The sequence below is a fragment of the Pseudonaja textilis genome, chromosome 2 (assembly GCF_049901715.1).
Source record: "Pseudonaja textilis isolate UNSWEBS1 chromosome 2, rPseTex1.2, whole genome shotgun sequence".
Taxonomy (NCBI): domain Eukaryota; kingdom Metazoa; phylum Chordata; class Lepidosauria; order Squamata; family Elapidae; genus Pseudonaja; species Pseudonaja textilis.
In genome coordinates this window covers 126,982,636-127,009,258 of record NC_141991.1, presented here as the reverse complement: position 1 = coordinate 127,009,258, position 26,623 = coordinate 126,982,636, and the positions used below count along the sequence as shown (strand labels likewise).

General features: G+C 38.4%; 1 protein-coding gene and 2 long non-coding RNA genes across 6 annotated transcripts in view; 2 read left to right on the top strand and 1 right to left on the bottom strand.

Annotated features, from left to right (window-relative positions):
- LIMA1 (LIM domain and actin binding 1) overlaps nt 1-26,623 on the bottom strand; it is a 63,091-nt gene that overhangs the window by 28,115 nt on the left and 8,353 nt on the right. For 2 of the 4 annotated variants that reach the window (XM_026717385.2, XM_026717386.2), the window contains exons 2-4: nt 20,319-20,455; nt 13,558-13,603; nt 6,553-7,014 (exon numbers count right to left, since the gene is read on the bottom strand). In XM_026717385.2, the coding sequence (XP_026573170.1) occupies nt 6,553-7,014; nt 13,558-13,603; nt 20,319-20,437 (627 nt within the window). In that variant the 5' untranslated portion in view covers nt 20,438-20,455. The remainder of the gene's footprint in view (nt 1-6,552; nt 7,015-13,557; nt 13,604-20,318; nt 20,456-26,623) is intronic. The other 2 variants (XM_026717387.2, XM_026717388.2) reach the window with 1 other exon arrangement.
- Nucleotides 13,520-21,153, top strand: LOC148127069 (uncharacterized). Its single transcript, XR_015741366.1, has 3 exons — nt 13,520-13,627; nt 20,644-20,734; nt 20,873-21,153. It is a non-coding gene; the product is annotated as an uncharacterized LOC148127069 (long non-coding RNA).
- Nucleotides 22,698-25,334, top strand: LOC148127068 (uncharacterized). Its single transcript, XR_015741365.1, has 2 exons — nt 22,698-22,915; nt 25,059-25,334. It is a non-coding gene; the product is annotated as an uncharacterized LOC148127068 (long non-coding RNA).

The following is a 26,623-nucleotide window of genomic DNA, read 5'->3' as shown; positions in this document are numbered from 1 at the left end:
TTAAACTTCCAAAAAATACTTTAACGATCAATTTTCAGCTCAAATATAAACCCAGAATTTTTTTTAAAGAAATTCACAAGATTTTATGCCTTTCTTTTAATCCCATGTATCAGATGATTTCATTGGTACTTCGGTGCCCCTATTTTGCAAATACAGTTTGCATTTAAAGGTCAAGGGGTATCAGATAGGACTGGAGTATATATGCTAAATTTTATTATAATAAGATATTTCATTATAAAATATTTTAGACATTTTAAAATTTTATACTTTTTAAAGGAGACTTTCACAGATAGGCAAAAGTATAGAGGGGGTAAAGTCTAGCATAATCCACCAAAACAACTTCCTAAAATATATTTGCATTAAATGTCCTGGTCTATTTTGCAGAAAACAGACAACTGGAGATGAGATTGAGCTTGCATTCTCTTCAAGATATTTTTCCTAATATTATTATAATATTTTGATTTAAAATCCCACTTTGGACATATGTTATTTACCCATGCTCAGACGTAGCAGCATACTGCAGATCTGCTAAATGGGACTGGAAGCTGAATCAATAGTGATTTGCATTCCGCTCTTCAGTGTGCTAAAACCAGTTTGTATACTCTACAAGCAATGTGACATTGCAAATATATCTGGGGGGCATATAGCGGAGGAAGGCCCTTTAAGTATGTAATTATTCGGAATCTGATTTTTTTTTTAAAAAAGTTCCAGTTTATGAAATCTTTGTAAAGCTTCCTCTTTAGAGATCACTGCTCAAAGTCTTCACCAATTTATTCTACACTCTAGATAATTAGCTGGTTAATGGCCAAAATGCTCAAAAAGTCAGTGCCTGGAAAGAAATACTGGAACTGGAAGCTTTGTCAGCATCTCTTCTGTCACCATTCTCAAAAACCAGGCTGTTTCATAGCAGAGAATTAAAATGGGATTCTGACAATTTTGAAAGCAATGAGCCGTCCCAATCTCAAGAATCCACTATGTGTCTCATGTTGTTATTGAAACGGCCACATACATTTTTTATTCTAGGCACTTTTCACCACAGCCTTTGCCAACTTAATATTTTTCCAATTTGTTGGCATTCTAATCACATAATTGCTGTTGCAGGATATGATCAGTCATCTCAAAATTAACGCATCTCACCACTTGGAGTTACCGCATTGGGCATAATATTAATTTGTTGGCTTTCTAATCTTATTAATGCTGCTGCATTGTGCTTAGCACAGGACATGATAGCTAATCTCATAATTAATGTATCTCACTTGGAGTTCCTGCATTGGGCATAATGTTGATAATACGTTCTCAAGTGAAAACCCTCTGGATGCTTTTAGGCCCTTACGCATATTTACTATCTATCTCAGATTCTATGATTTAAGAATAATCCTTAGTATAAGATATGTAACAGCATATAAACATTTTGTTACTGCAAAGTTGGTACTAATATAGCAAAAGGTAGTTTAAAGTAGGGATATATTAATTGGTCGAGCGAATCAGAAAGGTAAACTTTATCCAGAACTTTGAGCTTGAACTACAGTCAGGGTATATTAGGATTACCAAAATACATAAGAAGCAAAGGGGGTGGGGGAAATCAATGGGTATGTGTGAATACACAAAGACTCAGAAGACATTCTCTAAATCAGTGGCCCCCAACCTTTTTTGTGCCACGGCCCGGTACCGGCATCACAAAATGATCCGTGCCCCGGTACCGGCATCAGCACGCATGGCAAGGCGAGCCGAGTGACCAGCCAGCCAGCCGTCCCCCACTTCTCCCCGCCACCTTCAACTCCTCCTTTGTACCTTTGTCAATGGGCTTCGGGACGGCTTCGGGACGGTTGCTCGGCTCGCCTTTGCCTTGGGTGCTGAAAGAATCCTCGCGCCTTAGTTTTGTTCGAAGCCGCCCCCCACTTCGATGAAACTAAGGCGCGAGGATTCCTTCAGGACCCAAACGCCGCTTTCCAACCGGAAAAGCTCACCGGAAGCACTTTCTCATCAAAACAAGATGGTGGCGCCCAGCAAACCAGCCGCCCGATAGAAAATGTTCCACGGACCGGTACCAGTCTGGGGCCTGGTGGTTGGGGACCCCTGCTCTAAATACCAGGGTCAGCAGCTTGGGTCCTGCAAAGACTTAAGTAGGGTCCATATCAAGCCTAATGTTCCACAAGACTTTTTAAAATATTTCTTTTAATAAAAGAAAGCTACCACGCAGTAACAGATTTCAACATAACACTTACAGGAATGCCTTTGGTCTGCACAAAGGTTTAAATGGGTGGGCAGAAATCATCCTGCAAAGCACATTTGCCTTCTGAGATGCTGTATATTTATAGCAGGGGCGGCAGAGTGGTTAGAATGCAGTAATGTGGGCTAATTCAGTTCACTGCCAGGAGTTCAATCCTCACTGGCTCCAGATTGACTCAGCCTTCCATCCTTCCAAGGTGAGTAAAATGAGGAGCCAGATTGTTCTCTAAGCTTAGAGAGGACTGTAAAGCACTGTGAAGCGGTATATAAGTCTAAGTGCTATTGCTATTTTGCTCCTAGCTATTTTTATAGTTATTTTGCAAATTAGCAGGCTTTTCATGGAGGTCTTTATTTTTTCACAGGAGTACAATTTGATCTCAAAATTCTCACATACACTCAACCACAAAGAACACCCATTCCTGTAGTAAGTAGTGTTAATGCCATAAAAAAATGTCCTTGCATAAAAATCTTCCTAATGATCCTTACTGTATAGCACAGGATAATGAATATAGTATGATCTAAAGCAGGGGTGTCAAACTCTACTTCATTGAGGGCCACATCAGGGTTGTGTTTGACCTTGGGGGGCAGGATGGGTGTGGCCAGGGTAGGTGTGGCCAGCATGTCATTAGTGTCAGGGACACCTGTAAGAGCCCGATGCTCTGCCAGTATAAATGGGTTCCCGAGCTCCGTTTTTGGCTGGAATGGCCTCCTGCAACCCTCTGCCAGAGAAAATGGAGTTCAGGGGACTCGCACGCGGCCCTCCCAAACTCCATTTTCACTGGCAGAAGCATCTCGGGCCGGTCCTTTGTTATTTCCAGGGTGGCCCCACGGGCCAGATCTAAGTACCCTGCAGGCCAGATCTGACCCCTGGGCCTTGAGTTTGATACCCCTGATCTAAAGCAAGGTGTAACCTTCACCAATCATAATTTTCTTTATTCTATAACAGTCCTTACAAAAGGCAAGTTGATTTATATACGTGTGTGTGTGTGTGTGTAGACGAACACTATACAGAAGCCTGATGATGGCAGATGAGATTCTGCCGAAACATTGCTACAACTTTAAAAGCACAACTATAATGATGTGGGAAAATACCCGAACAAAGCTGAATAACATACATACATACATACATACATACATACATACATATCTGGGAACAAGATTCAATCTGAATGATAATGATTGTTCCAACATTATCTGTTGCATTTTCCTCAAGTAGTGTAATCTCACCAGATGATATCAACCATTGACTGCAATTCACTGGCTCTCACTGCAATGCCTTTCCAATGACAAAACTTTTGAAGAAAGATCACATTGTTTATTAGAACTATGTGCAATGCATGCTTCAAAAATTACTTGAAAGCATTGCACAAAGACCATCACATAACTTGTACAAGACCAAAAGGGAGAGAAATGCCACTGGTTTAAGGAATATACTCATTAAAATTAATGCAACCAAAAGCCTGCTTTAAGAACTTGTACAAAGGGGCTTGGCCCTGGGCAATATCCAAAGCACTTCTTTTGAATAATTTTCAAAAGCTGCATGCACAGCCTTATTACTTGTGTCTTCAAATAAGGATTAGGCAAAGGAAACGACATTATCATAAAGCATACAGCACATAAGTCTACTAATCTTTCCTTCACTAGTGTATTTAATAGTCAATCAATATAATATAAATAACTTGAATTCCGAGATATTTAGTGTGAGCATAAAGGCATTTCAGTTTGCACAAGGCAGCCAATCAAGTTCTTTCCATTCCTACTATTGTCTGCCATTCCCTATTATGCAATTTCAGAGGAGCTCCTGAACTTTAAAAAGAAATGTTATTTAAGTCTTAAGGAACAGAGACATATGGGAGAAAGCCCTTGTTTTATATCAAATCTTTCTTCCAAACCATTAAGTTTTGTCAGTTTATATACCCATCCTTTATTTATCAAAAAAATGGTTTAAAAAAATCCTTAAACAGAAGAATATTGGGGGAAGAGGGGGGAATCACATTCTTGTCTGCAAAACATTTAAACCAGATTTTGTTTGCAGGCTTCAACAAGATAAAGATATTTACTTCTTACTGCTGTGCATTAATGTTATAGTTATTAAACAATCCAATCACATTATGCTCATCTTTCTTTTGAACGATCAATTGTCTACTGACTTCTCCTTCCTTGGCCGCAATTTTTCCCTAGTGACTTCCGCTAAGATGCCCAGTCAATTCTTGCTCCTGGAAGTTCATTCATTCATCCTGAATCTATCATTTCAGCTTATTTTAAAGAGAATAATTATAACACAATAGCAAGCATTTCCTAGTTATAAATTCAGGGGAGGCTTATCACAGCCTATCTGTGATTATTATTTATTAATCCTGGACTAAGCAAAACTTGTCATATATACAAGGCGCTTCTTATCCTTTTCTTACTGCGACGGTATTGATTCTGCTCTATCCCCATTCCAATACTTCAGTTGGCTCAGTCTACATCCTTTCCTTTTATTTGTTTGGTCTCAGGATCTGCAGTTTGCAGGAGTAGCTGCACATGAGATTAAGAGGACATGCTTAATGGGCTTAAGTCCATTGACAGAAACAAAGAGATCACTATTTCTGTAATGCTGTCAACTGCTCCCAGATATTGGATGACCCAATATGTAACACCCATATGCAACTATACATGTATTCTAGTAGATTCTGAACATATCAGGTTAGTACACTGAGGGTACCTCAGGCATATGAATCAATAAGAACATTATTATATATGCCAATTCTGATCTGAAGTTTCCAGAGCCTTGTAGTAAACTAATTTTGTCGTTGCACATATATTTCACAGGATTTTACACAGAAATAATTAAAGTTTAGCTCCTAGAAAGAAGAAGGGAAAAATACCTAAAGTATCTAGTTTACCATCATAACTTTTCTGCATATGTGAAATCCAAAATATGCTGCTGTAACATATTTTCTGTAGTACTAATTTGTCAGTGATGCAAAACTACATAGCATAGTTACAGCAACTATATAGCTGCAACTTTTACAATGCACAATTTGTATGACATTTTTTTTTAAATGTAAACAATGATAAATATGTACCTAAGGATCACTTCTTCAGGCTGAAACATTCTTTCTGCAAGATCATTTCTCCACAGCTAAGAATAGCTTTCTAATTATAAAAAGTATGAAATGTTTTCTCTATGGGCCAGTTTTATTTTATAACAGAAAGATTTTTGTAAAACTGGAAAACTTGCATATCCCTAGCATGTTTAACTGACTTTAAACTTGGCCTAGAACCAATACAGGCAGCATCTACATTAACTTTTGAAACATGTTTAAGGTGAGTAATCTACAATTCAGGTGTCCACATGTCTTGGGATAGTTGTACACACCCAGCTATTTCATCCATGCTATGTTCAGATCTAATTGGACCACTCAATCAGCATAGCAAGCTGTATCTAGTTAGAGTAAAATAAAGTGCTCCTATGGCAACCTAGATTTGGAGATCTAATTTAGAAAATTTAGCTTGACTCTAAAGTAATTCACCTTTTCAAAGCCCTGAGGAATTTTAAATCACAACTATATCTTGTTTATATATTCTAGCATATACTTGGAACACATACAAGGGACTAAGCTGACGGAAAACTATGAAGCAACTGGGAAAAATCAACCATTAAGAGTGCTTCAAGCCACTACCATATGCAACTCATTTTCTTGTTACTCAATTTGCAATTTTCCCCAGGGATACAGTCTGTAGTCCACATGCTGGATCAGATTTCATGAGTACTTAAAGGAAAATGCAAGGCCCATGAATTTGCAAGTCAAAACTGGTGAAGACAGGCATTCTCAGACTATCATCACACACTTTCTTCCTGTGAGAAGATTTAGCAATCGACAGAAACATTTCCCAGGATGCAGAGAGAGTGCAAAAATTGCAGCTTCGAATATCAGTGTTCACAACTCAAAAAAAAATTTTTTTAAAATAATCAAGGAACAGTTGTATTGCAATCACAATAGGCACGCACATTCCTCAGGTTCTCTTCACAATTGCATGCACACACACTTCTCAATTTATTTGGAGGCTTCAATAGGGCCAACACCCCAATTAGGCTAACTTTGGTTAATTAGGTTTCTTTTTGCAACAGCTGTTGGCATTCTAAAAACCTGCATTCTGCCACACAAACTCTTCTCCTTTGAGCTGTTAATTATTGTGCTGTCCACATGGGGGATTTTTTAACAACAGGACAAATAAAGAGATACCCACTTGCACGGCAGGCAGATTTTAGTCGCCCTTTTGCAATTTGTTTTTTTTTTCAAGAGCCAGGGAGAACTGAAGCAAATCGTTCCTTACCTTTGTTTGAACTGCATCCCCCCTCTCAAACATCATCTTTAGTTTGCTTAGAGGAACATTAAACTTCTCTATTTTCCCTGACGATTCAGGGATTTCACTGGTCTCCAGCTTTCCTATGTCTTGTCTGGATTCTCTAAGACAATTTTCCATTTCCCCACTCTGAGATGACTGCGTTTTATCGTCTTCGCTGCCAACACTGGGATATCTGAACCGGCCAAACAATCTGGAAGAGGACTGAAGTCTCAATCTTGGACTAATCCCTGAAGTTTTGTTAATTTCTGCTAAGGACGCAGAGCCGCTTTCAGTTCCACCACCAGGGCTGACAGCCTTCTGCCTAACCTCAGTACGGCAGCTTTCCACAGCTTCCTTCCGGACTTCCGTCTCCAAGCTTGGATTTTCCCACTTCTTCTTCAAGATGCTGAGGTTCCCCCTTTTAAAATGAGGGGGAAGTGGGTCAATGGTCTAAAAAAAAAAAAATGAACAAGAAAGTGAGACCGGTTACACAAGCTGTCCCGAAGTTCTTTCTCCGGGGAAGAAAGGAAGTTAAAAGGCTGAGCAGGCTGCACTTTCAGACAGCTGTGAATCGTTAGAAGTGTGCCACATGGAGCAAGGCTGGATCCAGGGCAAGGAAGGGGAGAAGGGAGGGGAAAAGAAAAAGGAGCTGAAGCAGGAAGTGAGAAAGCAGGATGGCCTTATATGGAAGCAAGGGACTCCACTGAATGAGAGAGCTAGAACCAAGCCTTTTTCCCTCAACATTCAGCACAAAGGAAGGAGAGAACAAAAGCCCACCGTCTCCCAGGCTGCTTCCAGAATAGGTGGGAAGCCATATGAGATGGCTGCTGTCAAAAAAACCCCTTGTCTCTCATCTGCTCCACAGGATGACAAAGAGGACCCAATAGCAAGTTTTTTTTTTTAAAAAAAGTAATAATAATAGAGGCTTATCTTTCAAGGAAGCCGACGCTCAGGCTCTTTTTCTTTATAAGCATTCACTGATAACGTTTCTGTAATTTTCTTCCTAATCATGCCAGCCATTAATTTTATTTCTTTTTTACCTATTGATTAAAGGGGGATCACACCCTTACAAGGATTGTGATTCAGACCTCCGATTAAATGATTTAAAATCAAAGGGTCCTAAAAGACTTAAGGTAGACCTGGAAAACATTGTGCCATTCCTGGTTTAACGCAAGCATTTTATTTACGTAATGGGCAACTCCTCTGCCCAGGTTTTTTAAAGCGAGCCATTCGCAATAGTTGGCAACCTGTACCTTCCTAGTTGGCTATATTGGTGTTCTGCCAGGTATAAGATCCAGCTAAAAAAAATGGAAAGGGGCTACAAAGCTTTAGGTTATTAAACAGGATAAGCAGCTATACTGGGATTAGTTCTGTTATTCTTGTGGCTACATTGTGAGTTCCACCTTAGCAAATCAGTGAGAAGGTAACATATCTTTCAGAAATAATCAGTTTCCTGCTCCATTTCAAGCAAGTTCACATTTGCAGAGAGAAGTGACAGTGCAAGATCAGGGAGTCAGAAATAAAAAAAAATTGAGAGGGGAGAAGAGGTACAGAACCACATAAAGTGTAAGTGTAAATGTTAGTGCTTTCATAGGTTCCAAAAAAGTATTCAGTTGCATCTGGAAATCTGTAATAAACAGTGCAAGCACACTGTGATTCATCTTGAACACTATTCGAATTCATCTTTGTTTTAATGCCCCTATGCAAAGCTCACTTTTGTGGCCTCTGCTGACCTGACTCAGAGTTTACTATTCAATCCTGTAGTCAAAAGAATCATCAGCCAGACAGAATTGCTATCTAACAGACACAGGTCCAAGAGTCAGCTCTTTAACGCAGTGAGTCACACATTAGACAAGAAACGCTAAAAGAGAGAAGAAGAAAAAAAAAGCCACGTTTGATAACAATCAAAAGCAGGACAGAGAGTTCTCAAGCTCACCAGAACAAAACTTCATCTAACACAGAGGATAATCAGTTCCAGCAAACAAATATTCTTAGCAAAGTTGGAAGGTTATGCTGAGCAGACAGAACAGAATCAGAAGCATGGATAAGATCAAACATTAGCAAAAGCTGTATCCACATTCAGTACCCCAGATTAGATAACAAAGGCCAAAAACAGCACATTTAATCAGCAATCTGTTTAAATTCAGAGCTATTTAAATGAAATCACTTCAGTGAACCCAGTAGTAGTAGGGATGTTACAGAGGCAATTCTAACTTTACTGGTACAATACAGAGAAACTCCAAGGACTGAAGTTAATAACCAAAGAATCTGTTATTGTCTAATATCCCTTGTTTTATTTATATAATTTTTACTGGTGTTGTAAACGATGTCAACTTCCATTTGTCGCCTTCTCAGGTTTTCCATTATGCTTCCATCTTTTTTTACCACCACAAAGATGGAATATCTATGTGTGTGTGTGTGTGTGTATTGAATGATATGATGGTAGCTTTCTATATATTACATCCCTTGTTCATGTAGTCCTTGACTTACAACAGTTCATTTAGTGACCATTTGAAGTTACAATGGCACCGACATATGACTGTTTTTCAAACTTACAACCACTGCAGCATCCCCATGGTCACATGATCAAAATTCAGACACTTGGCAACTGACTCATATTTATGATGGTTGCAGTGCCCCGAGGTCATGTGGATCACCTTTTGTGGTCTTCTGACAAGCAATGTCAAGGGGGAAGCCAGATTCACTGCAGTGATTCATTTAACGAGAAAGGTCATAAAATGAGACAAAATTCACTTAACAGGCTAGCTTAGCAACAGACATTTTGGGTTCAACGGTGGTTGTAAATCGAGGATTACCTGTAGCCAACTCTGTCTTATGTTATTTTCTCCATTTTCCTCTTGCTGTAGAGCCCAGGGGTTTTCGCCAGAAACAGCTTTTTCTTCTACCTTTTCCCGATGTCTCTCAAACCAAGGGAACTGACTGAGGGAGAGAACTCATTGCCTGCACAGCAGGGCTGTCCTTTGCCCCGCTGCTCCCCCACCCTCTCCGTTTCCTTCTACCATTAATTCAAAATTTTGCATCTGAAGACTTTGGTGAGATGATCAGCCCAGAAATGTGATTGCTTCCTCCTGGTTCTAAAATGTTGAGTCCAGCTAAGATGCCTTCCCTGTGAAGATACAGTCCTAGTTCTCAAAGAAGATCAGTTCACACTAATTGCCTGACTTCATAATCAGGGGTTTGGGGTGCAAGTTGTTTTGATGTATGCCTATGGGCTCATATCTGTGGAGAGGGAAATATAATTTGAAGGCAGTGAATCCTGGTCCAAAAATGGCAATATATTCAGCCTTGTGCTTGAGTAATCTAAGCTCTCACTGAGAAAAATACTTGACTCATCCCGATTCCCAGCTCCTGGGAATATACCCTGCAGCAGCAGAAATTTGGAAGGCCAAATGTTTGCTACAGGGAACACAAGGAAATGCTAATGATTTACTTATATTTGTCAAAAATCTATTTATGGTGGACCCCAAACAGGACAAGACAATTAACAGTAAATGAATGCTGATTGGTTGACAATTCCTTATGTTAAAACCGTGGCTCCTCAACTCCCCCCTTCCGTTCATGGACCAGCACTGATCCATGGCATGCATAAACAAGCGAAGCCCCATCTGAAGGATGCAGGCACCATGTGAAACCACACTTCCTCTGGTCCACAAAAAACACTTCTCTCCATGGAATTGGTCCCTGGTGCCCCAAAAGCTGGGAGCGCTGTGTTAAATTATCATTAGTCAGAATGCTATTCTGAGTATAACTAGTAATGAAGTTTCTGCTCACAGAAACAAACTTTGGAACCAAAATAGAATATAAATTAGAAAATGAAGCTAAAATCCTCCTGGTATGTTTTATTCCCAGAAATAGAACCAGGCATGCATCTGTATTAGGAAGATTATTTGTTACCAAATAAAAGGCCATTTTTCCATTGGCTGGTTAAAGTATTATTCATAAGTTCTTAATTTGGTTGAATATTTGCTACACCTAGTGCTGTTTTTTTTTCTCTTACCTCTGCTGCCATTAAATGGTCAGTTATGGTGCAACTTGAGGGAAAGGAATGCATAATTCATTCCTTTGCTTTTGTTTCCCTTCCTTCCCACCAAACAGCACCAGCAACAGGGAAAATACCACCACCTCTTGCCATCCAATTTCTCTTTTTGATGTAGTATGAGAGTTGGGGAGGAGGCAAGGAGTTGTGTGTTGGAGCCAGAGAGAAAGTTGGTTCTCCCTCTGCACCACGCTGCCTCCCATTACAAGCTAGCTGTAAGTTAGGCTCCCTTCAAATATGAGTTTAAGTGAGTGGAGATGAGGATGTAGAAAAAGCTGGAGAGAATAAACAGGCTTCTCAGCCTTCTCCTCTACTGCACAGACCTCCTGGTGCCAGTTGGGTGTTAGCTGGGCCGATCCTTCTTTTAAACCAAATCTACAAGCTGACAACCTGGCTTTGGGAAGAGCCATGCCTGCAGCAGCCTAAAGTGGCCAATAGGTGCCAGGCTAATTCCACCCTCTTAAGAAGTCACCACCAGAATGGTTAGGGAACAGCATCAGAGTGCACCTATGTAAAGCTGCATGGGTTATAGACTACTTAAGAGGCAAAACACAAGTTAAATACAAGAATCATTAAGGAGAACTTTAATTATGCTGCTTCCAGGAATGTGTTGGGACGTTGTAATGACATGGCAAAAACAACAACAACCTGTATCTACTTAATTACATTGTCACAGGCAAATTAGGAAAAATTCTAAGCAGAATGACTTCACACCTACATGTAGATGAAAAGTATAAACTTTTACATCCCAGAATAAAATTTGGGCTACTTTCTGCCACTGGAAGGCTGTTCTAAAGCTTTCTTTTTTGCAAATGCTTTTGTTATGTCAAATGTCCTATTTCAAAATTTTGAGTTAATGATTAGAGAAGTGAATAACCTGTACAACAGGACAACTCAGAAGCAGCTTCAATTATTCTTAAGACCAGATCATTATCCCAACTTTCTTCATGTTGGAACAGGAGACAAAGGAAGGTATTATTGTTCTCATTCTCCAACACCACATGCATTTCTGGATGTCTTTCCTTTACGACATGCAGTGCAATGCCTACAAAGGGAGGTGGTATATAGCAGGATGAGCCTAGGCTCAGCACATTGGGCAAACCTAGTCAGTTATGGATTATTTGGCTAAAAATGTGCATGGCTCGGTACAATATGTGAATTCAGCTACTTTATATTATTCTTGTGGGCTTCACTAGAAGGATACGTGTATAAAAGGCTTTAAAATTATTATTTGCTTTGTATAGAACAAAAATATAGAGAGACTGTAATCGATTAATACACAGGTAATTCTTGACTTATGATCACAATTGGGACCAAAATCTTAGTCACTGAACAAAGCCATCATTAATAAAGACGCCCAGGTGGTGGTTTCTCTTAAATGATGCAATCCTGGCCTTCTTGGTTGTGGTTGTTAAGCAATCTCAGGCATTGTTAAGTAGAGTTCCAGGTAATGAGTGCCAGGTGGCTCAGGACAGTAGAAGAGATCCTAGAAGACTCTGTTCAGGGTCTCAAAATTCTCCCTGCCAAAATCTAAGTAGGATTTTCAGCCACCGAGCAAAAAGACACTTGTGTGCGGCCTGTGCTTGGCTTTCCAAGGCCTTCTCCACCTGACTGGGGTACTCTACACTCCTTACCTCACCAGGCTGCCACTTAACTCTCTGTTTGGATTTTAGTTCCCTCTTGTCTCTGGGGATGGTTGAAAGTTTCCCGGCAAAGGATTTCACCTTTCTGTTCACAGAAGGAATCTGACGTCAGCTCTGTTTCTGCTCCACGCCGAACAAGTTCAGCTCCTCTTAGCGAGAAGCTCTTTCAGCCAACCGCCAGAGACAAGAAGGAGTCTTCTTGGTAAAATAGAAGCTGTTTGTACTCTTCCTTGCTAGCTGCCCCCACTGACTTTCTAGAGAAGGTTGCATATGGCAATGACGTAATTATGGAGCCAAACATAAGTGAAGACAGTTTTCCAAGATCCCAGATTGTGATCACGTGATTGTTCAATGTTTTGGGTTGGCAGGAAGTGCTTTATGGGCTGTAAAGCACCCTTTCTGAAGCAATCATAATTCTGGGCTGTTGTTAAACGGTTGTAATTCAAGGACTACCGGTAGTAATGAACGATTGCAATATTCTGATCGCATTCATTTGTAATTCTAGTCCTGGAATTTTCCAAGATGTGAGGGAGGGGCGAAGCTTAAGTGGGATTATGATGTTCCCATTTCAAAACTGAAGCTTTGAGTCAGAAACAGTATCTGATAACAAAAAAAAATCTCTGAACAGCTGGAAAGTATTACTTGGAATAGTAAAGATGTTATTTTGGAAAGCAATGGCATGTTAGCTTTATTTATTTTCCCTTCAGACTGCTACTTTGTTGAACAAAATATATTCAAGAACCAAGATCAACCTTATTTACATAAATATAAGGAATCAGCTAAACAAATTAACACAAGCAGAGAGGCAGAATTATGCAGACGGCCTGCAACTAAATTTGAAAGTTAGCATTGTAACTGCATTGAAGTTGAACACAGCAGCCTAGTGTGCTTTGAATTTAGGACAAATAAGTTAGCATCTCAGATGTTTTGAGTACCAGGAAACTTACTTGATTTTCTCATTCGTCAACCCTCGTGTGAAGAGAAGAAACTGTGGGGAACCACGGCCCTTCTATGACCTGTGGACTTCAACTCCCAGAATTCCTGAGCCAGCTTGCCTGGCTCAGGAATTCTTGGAGTTGAAGTCCACAAGTCATAAAGGGGCCATGATTCCCATCCCTGGTCTAAACTAAGGCCTAAGGCTAAGAACATTTGTCAGTCAGCACTGGAAGAGGAGACGGACAAAATCTTTTAAGGAAATTCAAGAGTAACTGCTAGAGGGGATAAAAAAAAAAACTGAGATGCCATTCAGTTGTCATGCTACTACTGAATTCATAACAATTTTAAAATACTTACGCTTCTTTTTTTTTCCGCAGCCGCTTCTTCAGCTGCCTTCTGGTACCTTTACAGCAAAGGATGGCAAAAGGTAGGAAAAAAAAACATTTTCATTCCAACCACTAAACTTTTCAATGATAAGTATACAAAATGTTGAGAAACGAATTATTATTGTTTAAATAGTAAGCTTAAGTAATTGATATCACAGTTTAGTAGAAAAGAAGGGGAACCTAAAAAAGTGATCTTATGAAGAAAAAAAACCCAGGAAAATGCCATGCAAAATGAAACAAAATAAATATTTTAAAGGGCCACATGTGACAGATGTATCATAATATGAACTTTTACCAATTACAGATCATTTTGCAAAATGCAAAAGTGCTAATTTTGTGCAGCCAGCTCGGCCCATATGCAAATATACCCACAGAAAGAAAGGAATTGTAATCCAGCTGCATTAATACTTCACGGCTCACCTTGATAAAGTAGGACAAAATCCAACAAGTTTATCCCACAATAAAAGTTTATTCTTTAAAGATGAATAAAAATTGCATAACATTTTGTGGTAAAAGATTAACAAGGATATCCACTGTGCAACTGATTTACACCATAGGATTAGCTATCTATAATAATTTAAAGCTATTTAATTTTGAAGCTTCTGGTGCTCTCAGAGGCCTCTGATGAGGAAGTATTAAAAGCCTTCAAGCCAGAAGATTATTTCAAGATGACTTTTTTCCACGTTTACATACCAAGCAGTAATTGCAGAACAAGTTAAAACCAGCAGATGAGATAACAGTAAACCTAAGGCGAGTCACTGTTCTTGAAAAGGCTGATCACCACACCCATGACTAAGGCTGATCTGATAGCCTTTGTCCTACCCTTTGCAATTATGCCACCTCTTTAGCAGCCTCCAGATACAGATTCTATTACCAATTATACATTTTTCTGCTTCCATTAAAAAAAAAAACAATATAGGGAAAAATCAGTAGAATACAACAGAATTCAAATTCTTTTCCTGGCAAAATAGATTAGATCAAAAGGATGTCCATAGAATATAGTCACTTGATATTCCAGTGAAATATGGAATACAATTTTTTTTTAATATATACACAGGTTGTCCCAATCTTATGCCTGAGCTAATGTAAGGAAAAATTTTGAACTGCCTCAGAGTGCTACCCCTCTCAGAACAATTTTACCCTATACCTCTACCTGGCTTTTTCATCCATATCAGCAACATAGGGTCCTGAAATCTCACTTCATCAAGATGGGATAATGGCAGCTGGCTCAGATTGCTTTAAGGGATCTTATACAATCAAAACTGATCGTGAATTTTCTCAATAACTATGACCCAGCATGCCTCCACGATCAGGGGGAATTCGCTTCCCAGTAATTTATTCACTACTTTGTACAAATACTCCATTTCAAGAGTCCGGCAGTGAAATATTGTATTTAACATATAAATACCTGCATCAGCTTTCACCACCTAGTGCTCTTCAAATGTCTACAATATGCTCTTCAAGTCCTGTAGAACTTTGGAAATTGCAGGTCTTGTAGACCTGATCCAGCTAGAACAGTGCTTCCCAAGCTTGGCAACTTTAAGATGTAGGGACTTCAATTCCCAGAATTCCCTAGCCTGCCTGAAGTCTACGCATCTCAAAGCCTCAGAAACACTGCTCAAAAGAAAACTAAGAGAAAGGCTGAAACAGCATCTCTGGAAGAGGAACACTGATTAGAAACAAAACTTTGAGCTATATAGCATTCAGTCTGCTTAAGTTGAACTATTACTCAGTTTCAATTATGGTAAGTCCCACTGTTCCTCCCAGGAACACAAAGTTGCAAAAATGGACCCCATTTCCCAGTTTCTATAATGAAAAACATCCCTGTGAGAAGAGAAATATTCCATGATGCCTCACTGATGACATTAGCTATGACCTGACATTGGACGCTTTTGATCTATAGACATGTCTCTCTACTACAGTTGCTGAGCAATGATTTCTATGGCCTATTTGTCAGTTTTACATTCTGCTTCAATCACGACGGACAAGCCATATTTTTGTCTTGGGCTATTCAAATCCAGGTACAAACCTGGATTATCTTAATGAATAGACAGCTTCATCGGTTTCCTGGCTGATATTTGGTTTGTTCTCATATATTGCCGAAATTTCTACCAAATGAATTGGTGCAAGAAACTTGAGTAGTTTTTATTTTTTCAAATGAGTATGCCATGTTTTGACTTAGGATAATAGCTTTGTATGCTTGGCCTCTCTGCTTTGTAAACCATAGTTTATGCTTCAACCTGTTGTATAAACCCACTTGTGGTTCACTGAACAAATCAGAATCTAGCAATGTCTCTGTGAGCTGATGCAAGCTTTGGTTGCAGAATCTGGATTTAAAAGTTTTAGTGAGAAGAACTCCCAGATCAGGCTACTGTACAACAACAACACCCCCCACCCCCAATCTCTGTCTTCAAGTTTATTGTTAAAAAGAACTTAAATCCTACATCAGTCCAGCCATTTTTTGCATCAGATGAACCAAGCTGCAATTCACAAAAGCTTAATGCCTTTTGCTATAACAGACAACATGGCTCTTCTACATAATTAAAAAGTAAACTCTCCTTCAGATTATATTTGATCCCTGATGATACTCATGTAGGTAAAGAATAAAGTGTTTTGCTATGCCTTTTTATGGAATTTTTGGTTTTACTTCCTAGTTTAGCTTACAACATTGGGATCCAAGGATTAACTAAATCTGACACTGATTGGGTTTTAAAGGTCAGTCAGGGTGCCGCTAGCAGTATTTACAATGGGAAGGGAAGGGTAGGGAAATGGGAAAAAGCAATAGAAGTATAATCTGTTCCCTCTCTGACCTGGCTGCTCTTGGGAGTGATCAGATGAAGATCAGATGACCCCCTCCCTGCCTTGGAAGCTCTCACACTGTCTCACAGGGTGCAGATAGCACCCATTTAGCAACCGGCTCATTTTCTAATCATATGCAGTTACAATGGTGATGGAAGAAAATAACTTTACAACTAATGTTTGCATTTATGACCTTGGCCTGTCTGTAAAGCAAAAGAATCTGAACTAAATACTTTCATAGTTTCACTTAGTGACCACTTTGCTTAGCAACCAAGTCCCTGGTCCTAATTTTGGCTGTACCTATACAGAGTTTGGAGACCTCATATAGAGTCTCCACAGCCAATAATTGAAAGAGCCAGGAGAAAAAGCTGCTCATTGTCTCACGCTTTAGGAATAAATAAAGGCAAGGCTGTCTTTCCCTTACTGAAAACTACATTTATTATTTATTCCAGAGAAAAAGACTTGTAGGATTTTCTGCCTTCTATGCCACAATAATTTGGCCAGTTCTGACACCAGAGAACTCAAATTTACATTTTTAAAAGGTAGTTCTTCTTCAGAGAATGTATCACCTTGGACTAGATTAGTCTGCAGCCTAATCCAAGCAAATGCAGAAATCATTTAAAGATTTATATTGCCACCCCTGTAGTTGCACTTTTGGGAGTAGCTTTTAATAATTAAAACCCTATTAGAAAAATGGAGTAACATTCTGCTGAAATAACAATACATTGAACAGGAAAAAATTTAGCAGGCAAGTAAAGTTATCAGATATGTTTAACAAATTATTATTAATTATTAACAAATAATTCCCTTAACACTGTCCAACTATTTACAAAATCTGCATTACTATTACTATTAATCTTTTCATCACTCCTTACCGCCCATCCCCTCCCAGTTGTGACTGTATGACTGTAACTTTGTTGCTTGTATCCTTACAATTTATATTGACTGTTTCCTAGTATGATTTGATTTCTTATTGTACCCTATGACTATCATTAAGGGTTGTACCTTATGATTCTTGACAAATGTATCTTTTCTTTTATGTATACTGAGAGTATTTGCACCGACACAAATTCCTTATGTGTCCAACCACACTTGGCCAATAAAGAATTCTATTCTATTCTATTCTATTCTATTCTATTCTATTCTATTCTATTCTATTCTATTCTATTCTATTCTATTCTCACTATATTGCATCTTCTTAAAGTTTCTTTCCGATACTCTGACAATATCTGTGATTAACCTTCTCTCAGCCTTTGTACTAATCTGCAGTCAACTCTTTTAATAAGCAAATTCAAAGCTAAAAAGCTTATATATGCAGAAGTGACTTATTACACTAGCATTCTGGGTTTGTCAATATGGCTTAATGGGGGTTAATTTGCCCAAAATGTGGCTTAATGGTATGAACCAGCCAGCCTCTTGTCAAATTATACATTTCTGAGAATTCAAAATTATTTGTGATCCCACTGTATGGCCTAAAAGGAGTCAAGTTAAATTCTAATTGGAGGTATTGCAATGCCATTAGCAAAGATCAACATACAATCATTGAAAAATCCAGGTGTACATAACTGCAATGGGGAATAAGAATCTCCTCACTTTTTAGCCTGTTTAGTCTATTTGGAATTTTTAAAAATAGTTCTGTGTGCCCTTATGAAATAGTGGTTGCCAAACAACACACAACACAAAGCACTTGAGTTTAGCTCCTCTCCTATATTAGATGCTTCCTCTACTTTTGTCCATTTCATAGAATCATAGGGCTGGAAGGGATCTTGTAGATCATCTAGTCCAACATCCCTGCTCAAGGCTGGAGACCTCATACCATCTGGGTCAAATGCTTGTCTAGCCTATTCTGGAAAATCTCCAGTGATGGAGCACTTTTTGTTTTAAGGAAAGACACACATATTTTTAAACAAGGCACTCTCTTGCAGCCATCCATCAAACTGATGGGACCTAGGAGTATGCTTGAAAAGGGGCGTTGGTTCTTACCTGATACGCTTCTTTTCCATCAAACTGATGGGACCTAGGAGTATGCTTGAAAATAAAAGTGATGCTGGAAGCTATCAGCTGTCAGATACTAATTTTCATTTTTTTTTAAATTAAACTAAATTCATTTTTAAAAAATATATTGGGACAAAAAGCTTGGGGGAGCACTGGAGAGGTATCTAGGTGGACAATGGCTATCCTTGTAGGAACTTTTCATCAAGAATTAAAATATCAGTCCATCAATTACAGCAACCTCTGTATATGAAAGAGCCTCCCTGCTGAAGCTGTTGGGTGTTGAGAATATTCAGAGTGTAAGCCTTTCCTGGTCCATCTTGAACAAGTCCATGGATAATCCGATCTAATTTCAGCCTGTGGTGGAAGTGCTGCCATGCTAGTGGCAGGTAAAATTGCTGAAAGATTGGGTTACAACAGCCAGGCCTTTTCAATTCTGTCCTGTCTCCTTTGGAAATTTTAAACTGAACTATGCTCACTTGTGCTCTCTTTCTCTCAGGAATTCAGGGAAGGCATTTCCTGAAAACACTTAAGGCAGAATATGCTGCCAATTGTGGCTTTCTTTCCTTAGTTACAATGACGTTTACTTTCCTAAGAACAAAAATACAGTTTTCTCACTTCCCTGCTTTTTTCTTTCTACAAAGGAACATAATTGTCTAATACACAGAAATGTGGTTCAAAAGCTTTATATTAACTCAAATTTAGTGTCATGTGTAAACCAACCATCCAAAATTACAGATGTTGAGCCAGCACAGAAATTGGAGCACAGACCAACTAGAAAACAACAAAATACATCTGACTAAACTATAGTTACATACGGAGATCAAACATATATAAAGTGCAGCAAAATTTAGTTTGATAGGGCATGTGAACTGAGCAGCCAAAATCTCCAAGGTAAACTAGCTGCCACCACCACATTCGACCCCCTCAGGCCCTTAGAAACAGGGCAGCAGCTCAGAGAATCTGCATTATTTCAAGAAAAGATCCTTAAATCTAGGCCCATTATTCCCATTTGTTTCTCATCAGCTCAAGCTTGTGCTATTTTTGTCAACCCTATTATCTACTCATCACCTTTTAATTGCATATCTAATAATAAAATTTTAAAAGGAAGAAAGCAAATTCCTGAAAAATACATAGTAAAATTCTTTCCACTTTAAATATTCATTCCTGTACCAAGCTAATGATGATTCCATTAGCTAAGCCAGGGAATATGCAATGCAGTGCCAGTAGACCCAAAATGTCAGACATTTCCCCTGCTGATGTTGGCCACCAGATATTAGGGGAATTTTCACAAACAATAACAACAGAAACAATAAATGCTAAGTAAAATATCAGATTATAGCAATAATCCTTGGGGGGCGGGGTTGTCCGTGTTTACTTTCTAAGCATTCTTAGGAAATAAAAAGTATGGGTAACTCCAATTTAATATTTTGTTTAAAATGTGCCACTTGGCTAGAAAAAAAAAAGAAAAGAAAAAATGTTGTATTGGTTGAAGAGTATTCAGGGAAGGAGTAGTTGCTTATTGTGAGTTGAAAGGATTTTGTTCTGCTCATACACAGGCACACATATTACACTTTCTCAATCCCCTTCCGCACCTCTACTCCAAGGCTGAAAATTCTCATTAGGAAGCTCTGATATTTATCAATTTGCATCTCACATGGATATGCGTAATTACAGCAGTTCTGGAATATTAATGACTAAAATTTTGTGTGTAAACGTATGCCTTCTCTATGTTTACTAAATATCTTTAGGAAAACTGATATTGGGCACAAAGTTTTACTGCAGGCTCAGCTCACTAACTGCTGTGAGTTGGAAAAAAACTTCATACATCAAGTCTTAAAACATGGTATTCTAAAGTAAGGGATATAGCAATATGTATCTTAAAAATAACTTTTTATTTGATAAATAAAATCATAGCCTGAAAATTCCAACAGAACTTACTTGGAGAACCTCTGTAGGAGAGCCGATGATGTATTCGCGTTGACGAGAGACAATTCTTTGGCGGTTATCCTCAGTGAATGTGAAGCCCATTGCCTTCGGTTAAATGGAGATGGCTCCATTCTGAAATGCAGTAATGCCTATCGGAGAATGAAAATGACAGACTGATTTTTACATAGAAATACTCTCCATCTCCTTTGAGTCATAGTAACTCCCCACTTACCCACTTTTTGAACTTCATGCTAGACCCCAAGAAGATTAGAATACAACTTTCGGTTAAAATTTTGAGAAAACATTCTCTCTGAAATATCTGTTTCCCATCCTCTAGATAAAATAGATTGCAACATCCATAATTTCCAATCAGTATTGCCATGGAATGATACGTTACCGTTCCCGGGAAACAAGATTCTCTGAAAGATGTAAAGTATTATTTCATGCAGTATGTGTCATGTTTTCTATCTTGCTAACATGAATAATGCTATGTGACAATGTATTCATTGCACATGGGAGAAACTGCTCACATTATCTGTATTTTTCACTTTTCACCTAAATTCCAGGATTCAGTGTCATCACATAACATTTAGCCAATGTAGTGCAATGAGTGCTTTGGACATGGGACATCTGCTGTTCAAATATAGCAGGGGTGCCAAATTGTTGGCCTGTGGCCCAGATGCATCATGCTCAGGCCACTCCCACCCCAGCTCCACGAAGGGGAAAAACATCGCAAAACCTCACGTGACAACAAAGTGATGCTGCAAGTTTGACACCCATGAAATACCATATCTACTTAATTATGACATGGACTTGGGGACATGTGCAAATTGCCGGTGGGTTGTTTTTTTTTTGCATTGGCACTATCTTATCAGGTTGTTGTGTACTTTTCAGCTTGAGAAGATGGTAGGAGTTTTAGAAAGACAAAACAAAAGAATGAAAGCAGTCAATGATAACTTCCCTGCTACAATCTGCCTCTTTAGAACTGATTTTTCAAATTTCAATCACAATTTCATGCAATTATAATAATTTGCTAGCAACAGGTTACTCCAGAAAACATCTGTTGGCAGTGCAGAATGGCTGAACTGAATTTATTCTGTTGCTCTGGTTTTAAGTATTGCATTACACTTTTTCCCTTGAACATTTTTCTTTGAAAACTAAAATGTTCACTATAACGAACCTTACATATAAATCTTACAAAGAAGTTTTAGTAGTAGGTTTTCTTAAGTTTCTTAGACTGTAGAGTCTAAGAAAAAGGCTGTAGTCTTTTTCATGTTTTTAGGCTAATTTTTAAAGGTATGCAGAAAAGTGTATTTTAATTCATTTGCTTACTAATATGGAGGACAGTCCAATACCAGAAAAAAGGTTTTATTGCAAAATTATACCAAAGAATGTTATACTGAGGCTGCAGCACCTTTTCCAACTAACCAATGTTGTTAAAAAGTTTTGTAAGCTGCCATTCATCCTTTGAGATACATGGAGTGACTAGACTGAAGTAGAATTTAAATTGGAATGGGGTGAGGAGAATGGGGATGAAAGACAGGTTATGTAGATGCAGGCTATTTGTGACATAGATGATCACAATAATCATAATGTGTATTAAAAACCCATTGTGTTTGAAGATGGAAAGTACCTTTAATGCTGTTTGTTCCTTAAAAAAAACCCTGACACAAACAGTGATAAGCTGTACAAGTTCTTCACTTATGAATTTTCTCATCCATACATGTACAACTAAAGGTTTATCTGGATAGACTAACTTTGTGTTCCAGAAGAACAAAGGCAAGATGCCAACTGTAATAGTTTGAGATAGCTCCGAAGTATGCCTACATTTTAAAGCATTCTAAAGCTTGACAAAACTCATCTTAGGAGCATTCTCATACCTCCTGGCACTTTCCAGTGGAGTGACATTGCCTTTATATGGAAACTTATTGGTTGTTTTGAAAGCCATTTTTTGTTGTGAGACTGGTATATTCTGTATCTTACTGTGTTTTCTTTAGAGCTGGCATATGATGTGTAAGCTGACAATTTCCTGAACAAATATTTCTGCCTCTATTGCTTTGAGTTGGTCTCGCATGCTCCAGTCATCCAAATAATGGCGTAAACCCATACATGATCACTCTACCATGGCTATCGCTATCTCTCTCTCTATATATATATATGTATATGTGTATGTGTATGTATGTATGTATGGTATTCAGCTTTGTTCTGGTATTTTCCCACGTCATTGTAGTTGTGCTTTTAAAGTTGTAGCAATGTTTTGGCAGAATCTCATCTGCCATCATCAGGCTTCTGTATTGTGTTTGTCTGGGCTGAGGTATTGGCTGATAGACACACAGCCAATACCTCAGCCACACATGTTCTTACGAAAAAGCCAGCCAATCTGCAAACAGCAACTCCATCAACTAATCAAGAAATGACAACACAACCAACCTCCCCAGCAGTATTTATAGAGAGACGGCAGCTCCGATCACGCTTTGCTCACACAAGCACGAAGCCGAAAGCACCAGCCTGAAGATGGCAAGTGGGACCTCGTCTAAACATTGCCAAGATACTATCAATCTTACACAGGAAAAGACCCGAACACGCCAAGACCTGCATATTATATATATGTATGTGTGTGTGTGTGAGAGAGAGAGACAATATACTATTAATGTACTGATTATGTGGGTGATTAAAATGTTTATACCTAATAAATTAACATATTTTACTATAAAAACATTGTTTTACGGACTGATCTAGGATTCAGAAAATTTAGTAGCATATTTGAGACTAACAATTTCATTTACAGCAGATGTTTTCATGAGGTACAGCTTATTTCATGCATGGAGTAGCTTGAATGAACTCGATTTTTTCCCCAAATTGATAACTTTTATCAACATATGAGGAAAAGATTTAGGGCTTAATCTCCAAGTGATGCTTAAAGTACTCCAAACCACCACAACCTGCATTAGATGTCTCATGATATGATTAAAGGGCACTTTAAGAAATAAGACAATCACTAATAGGGTTGATCGGTAAGGTTCAGAGCCCCAGTTTCAAAGTCTTTCTTCATTGTGAAACTTATTGGGAACCCTGAGCCAATTACTATCCACCAAAGAAACGTACAGAAATACCTATCCAATGCTCTATTAAGCCATAAAATATGTACATATATGCTGAAAATCAAGCTAAATGCAAATTATTTAATAATAAATTAAATACCCCATGATTTGTTGGCTGTACAGTAATTATACAGGCTACCGAATTGCATATACTTCTTTGCGGCTTAACATGTTTCCTGAAACCAACTCTTGTGGTCATTAAACAATGTGTCACCTAAATGTATGGCACCCTTAACCCACAACTGACACAAAATGAAGCTTTTGCTTAATAAACAAAGCATAAGCAAACCACAGTGTGACAACGTGATGGTTTGATTCACAGAAGAAAGATATAACATGGTTTTAATTTAGTCTTGTAGTTTTCAACCATATTTATGCTTTAAAATGTTGTGCTAGGGTAGCTACAAAGCTGCCTGCCACAAGGATTAAAAAAGGGAGAGAAAATTGTAAATCCGCTTGGAGGAATAAAAATATGATGTAATAAAATAAATAATGCAGGCCTCATCTTCAGGCAATTGATGAGATGTCTGTTTTTTCCTGTCCTTACCTTCCCCAGGGATTCCAAGAAAAAAATTACAGAGAGGGAGAAGGGGGAGAATTCATTTTTGACTTCTTGCTTTAGGCATTCCTGTGTAGGAACTTGTAATCAACCAGCATTGCTTTAGCAAATGAGTCCCAGGAAGTAGCTCCAGTTTCAGACACGGATGCTGAAGTCCAACAAGAGCAAGACACTGTACACAGGAAGTTCAGAAACTGGTTCTTCCACTCTGCTTAGTGAGGAAAATGGCTCAACTGTAGAAACCCTGGAAGAAGTCCTATCCCCCTGGGTGGGGACTGGCAGAAGGAATAGACTGTCTATTCTCCGACATAACAGGAACAGAAAAATGTGCCAATTATAGAGAATGTGCATTTGCAAATATAGGAGACCTAGTGAAGCATATTGAAAACAAAATGAGCTATTCAAACTCTCTTCAAGAAACTGAAGCTGTTGCTTCTACTGAGAGTCCACTGAATGGAGATAAGGCAAAAACTAGGCTGTAGAATGTAAGAATTTTCACCCCATTCAAGTGGCTAACAAGGAAAGGGTCGACTATTCATATAAGAAGTCTGAAACGTGCAACATACAGATGGGTTTTTATATAACATTTAGAACAGAAAGTTTTTGTTTGTAATTTAAGCCCTTCGTACTGCATTATGTAACAGTTCTTAGAATCCGCACTCCTCTAAACAAAATTACATTGTTTAAAGTATAAAGTACGTTTTAGTTTTATCAATCCTTTAAATTTTGGTGGGGTTACTTCCTTTGCTGTTTCTTAATCTGCTTAACTATATCTTGCATCATTGTTAGTTTTTTCCATTTGTACACTACCCTTAATAATCATATAATAATATACTAAAATTGTTCAGCATCTTCATTTGATCGTGAGCAGGCATAAAAAGTGCAAAGGAAATGCTATCCTCTGAACTGGGGCAATACCTGCAACTGTGTATACATACATCTAACTGTGTAAGATGATCTCTGTCTCTGGAAGATTCAAATTTTATTTCAAACTAAGTTGTGTCACAACATAACCCATTCAATTTGCAAGCCTTTCCTGATGTACTGGAAACCTAATCCACTTTTCCTTTATTTTGTCTTCCCGAATGGCAGATTGCAGATTGCTTTCAGGAGCATGAAATGTGAGCTGCAGCGCAGGATGCATGGCAAATACTTAGTCTCTCCAATGAAACAGAAAAACAGAAGAAAAGCACATGGGAATGCAGATCCGACTCCATAAGCAGTCACAAGAGAAGAAATAAAATTGGCATCCTAAAGTTGCAGAGGTGGTGGGATTTTGGAGTATCTGCTAAATAGTAACAGTAACAGATTTGTAATGTATGTGTGTGACTGAGGGGGCCATTTGCAAAATACATCAGGTATAAAGTCTCTATTGGTAGGATTACTACTTCTTCGCAAGATATAAAGCACCTCTCATCTTTGAACTGAGGCAGGAGAACTTTGAAAGATACAGTAATTCAGAGGCAAGAAAGGTCTTTCAAAGAGGGTATAGGTGCACTCTGAATGCTTCCATAAGAACACATTTTTTCCTAAGTTTGGGTGGTAGCTCTGCATTTCCCACAGCAATATGGTTTTGAGTTAAGGATGTCCACACAGCATGCAACAAATTATTACATACTCTCATTTCCTCCTCAATTCAGATACACATTTTCCAGGAATCCTGAGGCTTCTTTAAAGCAATGACAACTTCTAGAATAACCATGCCCACAACCTTTCCAAAGGACTTTTTGCTTTAGATCCGAATAGCTGCACATGTTGTTCTAAAACAAAGCTGAGCAGTTCCCAGGAAGTGTTTGTTTACCAGCACTCCCTTGGTCTCTCTTGCCTTACCTGCTATTAAGAGGGCTATTTCATATACACTTTACAAAGGTGAAGTGTCAAAGTCACACATTAACGCAATATTTAAAGCACAAATTTCTTCCTTACAATGTTAATTTATAGGGCTGAGCATGCTTCAGAATGATTCACAAAAAATACTTCAGTCCTTATGTAAGTATAGCTATTAATTAAGCCAGCCTGCCTTTTTTCTGGCTTCCATAGGAATCTGAAAGAAAGCTACCCTTGCTTTAGGGAATCCGTTGGGTCAATTGTACGGGTTAATGATGCAGTACTTTTCTGCAAGGTCACAAAGAAGCCTGGAAAAAAAAAACAGTTTGCTTTACAACTTAAAGACAGGTATTATCATTCATACAACGGCTGGAGCATTTCTTCCAAATAATTTTTGAATCTTGCACAGCCCTACGGATTTATGCATCCTTCTGATTTTAAACACCTTTTGCTACAGAGTACCACCACAAATGCAAAATTTTAATAGCTAAGAACAATGTAGATGCCAAGATGAGAACTGATTGTTTTTAAATAGGGATTTCTATGGGACATATTTCAATTATTGTCTTTCAGCTTTAGGTTATATTTTTACACCATGTTCGGCACATACCACCCAGGGTTTCATATCAAATTCTATGGTGGCCAGCAAAATCAAAAATTACCAGTACCTACTGAAATATTACCCAGGAATGCCACCTCCTTTCCTTAACTAACATAAATCTGCACCAAAATAATTCACATGTTGATTATAAGGAAAAAAATATGTATCCACAAGGACAATACTTTTAGTAAAGGCATAGAAATTTTGTAAACTTTCAATGGTGCCAAAG